This window comes from Scardinius erythrophthalmus (assembly GCF_964197995.2).
Source record: "Scardinius erythrophthalmus genome assembly, chromosome: 6".
Taxonomy (NCBI): Eukaryota; Metazoa; Chordata; class Actinopteri; order Cypriniformes; family Leuciscidae; genus Scardinius; species Scardinius erythrophthalmus.
In genome coordinates, this window is record NC_138226.1 from 8,898,588 (window position 1) to 8,906,281 (window position 7,694).

The 7,694-nt window shown below is 36.9% G+C and overlaps 1 protein-coding gene across 1 annotated transcript in view; it reads left to right on the plus strand.

The window, feature by feature from the left end:
• Window positions 1-5,852, plus strand: part of calcrla (calcitonin receptor-like a) — a 29,365-nt gene extending 23,513 nt beyond the window's left edge. Inside the window, exons 11-13 of the mRNA XM_081368979.1 lie at window positions 188-406; window positions 2,225-2,266; window positions 5,256-5,852. Of these exons, the coding sequence (XP_081225105.1) occupies window positions 188-406; window positions 2,225-2,266; window positions 5,256-5,474 (480 nt within the window). The 3' untranslated portion in view covers window positions 5,475-5,852. The remainder of the gene's footprint in view (window positions 1-187; window positions 407-2,224; window positions 2,267-5,255) is intronic.
• The last annotated feature ends 1,842 nt before the right edge of the window (window positions 5,853-7,694 follow it).

A 7,694-nucleotide genomic window follows, 5' to 3' on the forward strand; every position in this document is an offset into this window, starting at 1 on the left:
CAACATTAATTATAATCTTTGTGTATTGTTTGTGCAAATTACATCCAGAAGATTGTATTCACCAATCTGAAATCATTTTCGAGTAGCCAAGCACAATGTTTATTTGTATCAGTACATCAAAAAGAACACCAGCATGCTAAAGCGGTTTGAATACTGACATCTGACATGATCTTGCCTGTCCTTCCAGGTGAACTTGTTCTTTCTGCTGAACATCGTACGAGTCCTCATCACCAAACTGAAAGTAACACACCAAGCTGAGTCTAGTCTGTATATGAAAGCTGTCCGTGCCACCCTCATTCTGGTTCCACTCCTGGGCATCCAGTACGTTCTCCTCCCTTATACACCTGGGGGGCGCGTTTCCGCTGAAATCTACGACTACATCATGCATATCTTAATGCATTATCAGGTAAAAAGCTGTCAAATAGTTATCATCAATCTGACATGTACATCTTTGCTACACACTCCAATGGCTATAATATATTTTCAATTATATAACCAAAAATAAGTTTGATTTGTTTGTCAGTTCACCTTTTAGTGCTTAATCCTGTTCTGTACACACACAGTTCAGTAATTTACAGGAGTGACAACCGCATTCTACAACCGGATTAACACCCGAAAAATTGAGGTAGTGACAACCGCATTAAAATTCTATGCAGTATGTAATGTAGGGAACCGAATTGAACAGTTAGTTGTTAATGGCATATTTAAACACGCATCAGAGATGTGTCTCTCTTATGTGTGCGGTGCAAGAAAACCACATGGAAATTGGTACGATCTTTGTCTCATTCATGTTGCTAGAAAAAAACAATCAACAAGAAGAAGCCCATAATACACTAAGATAAATCCATGTGTTTTATATTTGAATACAAGACCAAAATATCGCGACCCGCACCTGCCCAATTTAATGTTCCCATAAACTTGATCACTTTATGAACCAAACCCAAACAACAGGCCCAAAAACGCTTATAACAAGTGGCAATGGCAAAACTTCAAAAGCGTCCTCTGCGAAGCAGCCTTAAAAACAGAAACAAAACATGACGCCTCTGTGAATGGTGGTTTAGTTAAAATTGCAGAACAGAACTTTGGTCGCTGTAATATTACGTTTGTCAAAAATAGTGGATACCAAACACACCAGATGCCAGAACTTTGCAATGGTTAGCTACCATGCTGTCAAGCATCACGATTTCGGGAGCGAGTCGTGTTCCGTAGACTCCCTTATTTAAATGTGGTTGTCACTCCTGAAACTTTACAACGTGTACATGGCCTATATCAGCGAGGGTCAGACTATCATTCTCAATTATATTTGAAACAAATATTATTTTGCAGTTCCTAACTTGAATTATTTGCTAATGCCAATTTTTACTTATATTTTGCACTTGTGGAGTGTTCCGTTTTGACCTTAGGTACATTATTATTATTACAAGACTGGATTTCCCATTCTCTTTTTCTCTTTGACTGGCAGAAGCTCAGCAGCCTATAATTAAGTTTACCTTGCCATTAGTTACTTAAAAAGCTTGTAAAGCAAATGGCAACAGAAGCTCTGTTGTTACTAGCCAGAGGGGAATACTTGTCTCTTTAGATATTCTGCTTTTAATCACTAATCCTCATATTGTTCCTAAACCATATTCTGTTATCTTTTCTGTGGTAAACAAAAGAAAAGTTTTCAACACTGGTCTTTTCCATTAAACAACACTATGAAAGTCCCGTAAAAAGTACAGGCCAAAGTGTAAGTCAATATTCACACATCATTTTGATTTCCATTAAGCTCTACTGAAGAAATAACAGCATAGCAAAAGTAAATATCCCTTTTGTGGGGTAAACCATTCATTTAAAAAAACATCAGGCCACTTGCCTCTTAAAAGTCTGACTCCTGAACATTTACTCTGAAATTGGTAGGTGTACAGCAACAAGAAAATATTAATTTGTAGTCTGCTGTGCAGAAAACAGCAAAGTGAGAAGCCTTGGACAGCTGGTACTGCTAGACCTAGCTGAGTCGGCACAATGAATAATGCAACAAAACAGGCTTGTCATCCCAGATGACTCTTTGTGCACATCAAGAGCACTTTCTGCCAAAATGTGTCAAACACAAGGGAGAACAGTTCTCACCACCAGCCGAGAAATGATTAGTGAAGAGGTTGCGATATGGGAGATTATAGTTTAGCAATGCAAGACAGCAGTTTATGCGGATTTACTGCTGACATGCATTTCTGATTGTATGTTTAAGGGACTGTTGGTGGCCACAATCTTCTGCTTTTTCAACGGAGAGGTAAGAGTTTACCCCACTAAAATGAAAAATGTCCTGTTTATCTGCACGGATTGTGCAACATCCTTTTCCTTGAAAGCAGAGCTCAGAAATGGAGATTCTGTATTGGCTGTTTATTTCTAAATCCTAAAAACATTGGCAGATGTCCACATGTACCAATATGAGACGCTGTTTTAGAGGCAATGTGGTAATGAGGCATGCAGAAGCTAATATGGATGACATTACCGGTCCGGCAGTTAATGCAGCCTGTGTGCTTGAATTGATGGCTGATGCTGTGACGATATATCAGCTACAGTGTTTGCTGTATTGCTTTCAAAATGTATGACAAAAGGTTCCGAAAGGAGGTTTTCACAGCAATTTGTTCTTTGCTCTGAAGTAAAAAGAAGTTGGAAATACCTTTACAGCTGGATACTTTTAACGAACATCCAGATGCCGTCCACGCTGCTGAGAGCGACGTTTAGATGATTATGTAATATGTGATGCACGCTTTCCTCTCTATAACAAAATAAACACACAACATAACTGACAGCGGTGAGAAAACAGCAGTTAATAAAGCATCAGGTCATAGCGATGTGGATAAGTTTGCACCAGCTCTGCAATTCACTGCCATCATGTCGATAGATGAGGTCATTAAAATTACACTGTAATGATAAAGTAGCCTATATTTGAGACTGTAGGCTATATGAGCCCGATCTCATGAAAGTGCATATCTATAGCACAAATGATATTTCTCGTATCATTTATACGCCAAAATGAGTTTTTGCGTACATATGATACGTAGTTTTCGCGTGCATATGATACGCACTTTATGGCGTGTAATATGCACACACTCCTCACCCCTAATCCTACCCAAGGGGTTTACAGTGCGTATCATTTGAACGCGAAAACTCTTTTTGGCGTATAAATGATACGAGAAATATCATTCGTGCTATAGATACGCACTTTCATGAGATTGTGTTGGCTATATAGATCTAAGACAATAGTTTGAAATAATCCCTTTTCTTAGCATGACACATTGACATTTCCGAATAGCTCTGTTGGCTTTATCCTGAACATTGTATAAGCATTCAAACTCTCAGGAGAGTGTGTAAATGTTACATCATTTGGATTTTCCCGGAAAAAACGTCCCGAGTCCTTCCCATAAAAAAACTGTCTATAGGCTTTCATAGACAACCTAGGAAGTCAGGGAAGGTCTTGTTTTTAAATTTTGTCACAAGCCGTTCAGACATTGTCAATAAAACAGTGATTAATACATTAAAACGATTACATATGGCCCCTTTAAGTGAACAGTTCTTAGAAGAACCATTTTTTCTTAGTGTAAAGTATTTTAATAATCTGAAGAACCAACTGTTTGTGCAATGGAAAGTTTCTTCGTGGAACCATAAATGCTAATAAAGAACCTTTATTTTTAAGAGTTTATACAGTATACCATAGGCGCCGATACCGTGGGTGCTCCGGGGCTCGAGCACCCACGGAAAATACTGAGCACCCACGGAAAATACCGAGCACCCACATGTGCCAGACTGTCATTAAACATTGCAGTTGGTGCTATGTGAAGTGTTTCTCGGATGAAAACGCCTATTTAGTGACCCCGCTCTGTACGCAGAGACGTTGCTCCCATAGTCAGTAGCCTATCCTCCTGAAGAATTAACCGCAATGGTGAGTCAACAAAAATTTTGCTCAAACGGGTGCGGGTCGGACACGGGTCTAAACACGGGTTTAAAACAATCACGTACAAACGTAAACATATATGCACATTTTTAGGAACACATCTACAAAAATATGCCTGTATTTCAAGTAAATAAAATAATTTAAAATCCACATCAGTTTATTTGTGCCCACGCCCTCTCAGGAGTCTCTATACCTACTTTCACTTTTAAAAAGTCATCATAACCGCGCGCGCGATCTGCTTGCAGTCATCGAGATGGATGCTGTCTGAGGAGTTGAAGAAAAGAATAGCTAGTGGAGATGGTAAAGTTGTCGACAAAACTGAAGAAAACAATGTTGGGAAAGGCTTTGCTGCATGCATTTTCGTGTTGGATAGCCACAAATGTGGAACTTCATCGCTGAGAAGGAAGCACGCAGATAACTGTTACTGTAGTAACAAACCAAGCAGTTCTATCGAACAGTATTTGTCAAATTTAACACTGTTACATTTTGTAAATTTCCCACGAAGCTGATCGCGGTTACGTGTCAGTTAAACTTTCCATCTCCAATCCTGTCTGTATTTGTGAGAAGTGGCGCTGTCCTTGAAAGATTACTTTACGGCTGTATTATCAAGTAGGCTAAATAGGTGTGTGTGTTCGTGTCGGCCGCTGTCCATTTCCTAAGGTTCTGAAATGCAAACATTTTTTGACTACTTTTTTTTTTTTTAAAGGGCTTGCGCCCATGAGCACCCACGGAGGAAATCATAAATCGGCGCCTATGCAGTATACCACTGTAAAATATACATTTTAGAATAAATGTTTTACAGTTTTGAGTTTTGTTGCATGGCAGTGCACTATTTTAGTACTAATGTCAGACTTATGTATAGTTAAACTTATAAATCAAATGAGATGTCTAGTAATTGTTTGAATTAGAATATTAAAAAGTATGCATTGGTTATAAAAGCAAAATCATGCTCGCTGTTTTAGCAAATATCAGCATATCTGTGACTACAAATATTATATTTTAATATTTGCTAAATTTCTAAAAAACAATTTTATGTAATTTTATATTACCATTATATTATTATTTGCTAAATATTCGTTAAAATACAACTCAATTGTGATAAAAACAACTACAGTGAAATTAATCTTGATTTTGGTCATGACACCCACACCCACAAATGGTGCCATGTGTTTAGAGATTTTATGTCTAAATTATCCATTTTATTTTATAAAACTAGTTAAAAGTGATTTGTTACAAATGCTCAAAAAGTAGATAATGTATTATTCATGCTGCATGATAAGTGATGTATGTTCACTGAGATCATCTGTCCAAACTTCCCCAGGTCCAAGCGGTTGTAAGGCGGCACTGGAATCAGTACCGCATCCAGTTTGGAAGCACCATCACACAGTCCGATGCTCTGAGGTCTGCCTCGTACACGGCGTCCTCCATCACAGAGGTCCAGGGCTGTTACAGCATCGATGGCCACACAGAACACTTGAATGGCAAAAACTGCAACGACATTGACAGCACCATCTTAAAACCAGAGAATCCCTTTGCCTGATGCCACTGAACGTGGCAGTATATATATAAACTCTTTATTACAGCGACAGTTACATGGCTGACTTGGACCTACTACAAATGTTCATAATTCACTGCTCATACTCTGAAGGGTGGAGAAAAGGCATTTCTCCAAGAATTTACACTGAAAAACATTTTGCTACCTTCATTTAATGTTCATCGGACAAATATAAGCATTATTTGCCTGGTCTTTGTACTTTGCAGTATTGTAGTTTGCTCGACTGCTGTCTGCAGTGGAGTTGTGTGTAAATATTCAGCTCTTATACTGTATGTAATGCATTTCTTTGTCTTATAGGATTGTCCTTGTGATAAAAAAGATAAATCCAAATGATGAGCACACTGAGAAATGTATATTTTACTGAAAAAACAAACAAAACATAACATATATATATATATATATATACTGTATATATACTGTATATATATATTGTTGAAACAAAAATTTAAGAGGGTGCAAAAGCCAATGTCGCCTTTTCTTTTATAACACTGATTTGGCAACTAATTTAACGTAAATCTGAAGACAGTATTATAGCCAGCTGTTGTCTTTGTTTATTTGGACAAGAAGTAAATTGAAACTTCAGGAAGACATCAATAAGATTTAGTATTTTTAGTATGCACGATTTTTAATTCTGATTGCCATTTAAGTATATCTGTTATTTGACGACACAGATCACAAATATTGTGAGAACATTGTAAAGTAATTCAAAAACACCTGCTTTAGGGACCCCTGAAAATGACACTGGAGATTGGACCATAATTTAGGCAACATTTCTAGCTTTAGTAAGAACTCAGTGTGAAGCCTTACAGTATGAAAACATACTCATCCCTTTAAAATATATTTATCAATATAATCTAATTGATATGCTTAATAAAAAAAAAATAATAATATATATATATACTATACATGCCACATTTTCAGTGTGTTTGACATCATATTTCTCATCATGCTTGTAGTGTTCAGTCATGTGACCTATGAAATCAGGTACAATAATCCGCTACTTAGAGTATGCTACTCATATTTCCTATAATACGCTTCAAGGGTTTGAGATATCACTCTCTAGTGTCAAAGGCAGGGATTCAGAAGCAATCTGTGAATCTAAATAGATAAAAAAGGTTCCTCGTATTTGACCCTGTGGCTTCTAAAGATGCTTTTAATTCTACCTTTCACCCACTCGACCTAAATTCAATTACATTCCATATGATTTAAATAATGCGCCCAGTGTTTATTTCCTTTGATGTCGCAGAGTTACCTAAACTCACGCCGTTCTTCTCTGAAAATCAGCAAGTTTTCATAATGCTTAAAGGAATAGTTCACCCAAAAAATGTTATTGTCATTATTTGCTCACCTTCATTTTAATCCAATATGCAGTTAGTTATTTCTGTTTGACAAAAGGAGAACTGCTGATGAATCTTACGCCACTCTTTCTAATGATGTTCACATCTGTCTAACGTACCATTAATATAATTCATCTCTGACTCATGCACTATATTCTACGCTTTCTGAACTCCTACAATATTTACATTTCAATCTATTCAACAGACTGAAATTTAATTCATTAAGTGTTCTGTTAATTTGGTCTGTTATTCAATGAGCCAATTGATGTGGTTCATAAATAAGTGGGAAAAAAACTCCCCGGTCCTGTCACATTATTTTTGGGTGAACTACTCATTTAATTCCTGCTTTTGTCCATATTAAACCATGAAAACAGAATTGATGACAGGCAATGCTACAAAAGCAGGAATGTGCTTGTCCTAAATATGTAAATATTGTATTGTTAGCTGTAATCACATCTGAATATGTTATAGGGGTGTGCATTACACAATATGCACAGCATTTCTTCCACTCTAAACAAGAAACATAACTCAGTCTGGGTTCAGAACAAATCAGTATTAATATTGCAAATCACAGCATGTAAAAAAAAAAAAAAGCCAATCAAACATCCACTCTATCGTCTCATCAAGTTCCGCAATATCTTTTTCCTTGAATGTCATTTCTTTTTCATGAATGTGTGCCAATTACTGTTGCTCATGATGTTTTGTTATTTTTATGTTGTTTGTGATAATTTGTGTTTCAGTGAAGACAAAACATCACTGCAGGACGGTTTCATATGTTTCATATATGTTGCAAATACATATTCGCTTGTCGTTTTTCGACCTGGTATTTAAGGTTGTACTTTGTTGGTCTCAGAATAGTGGTATTGTG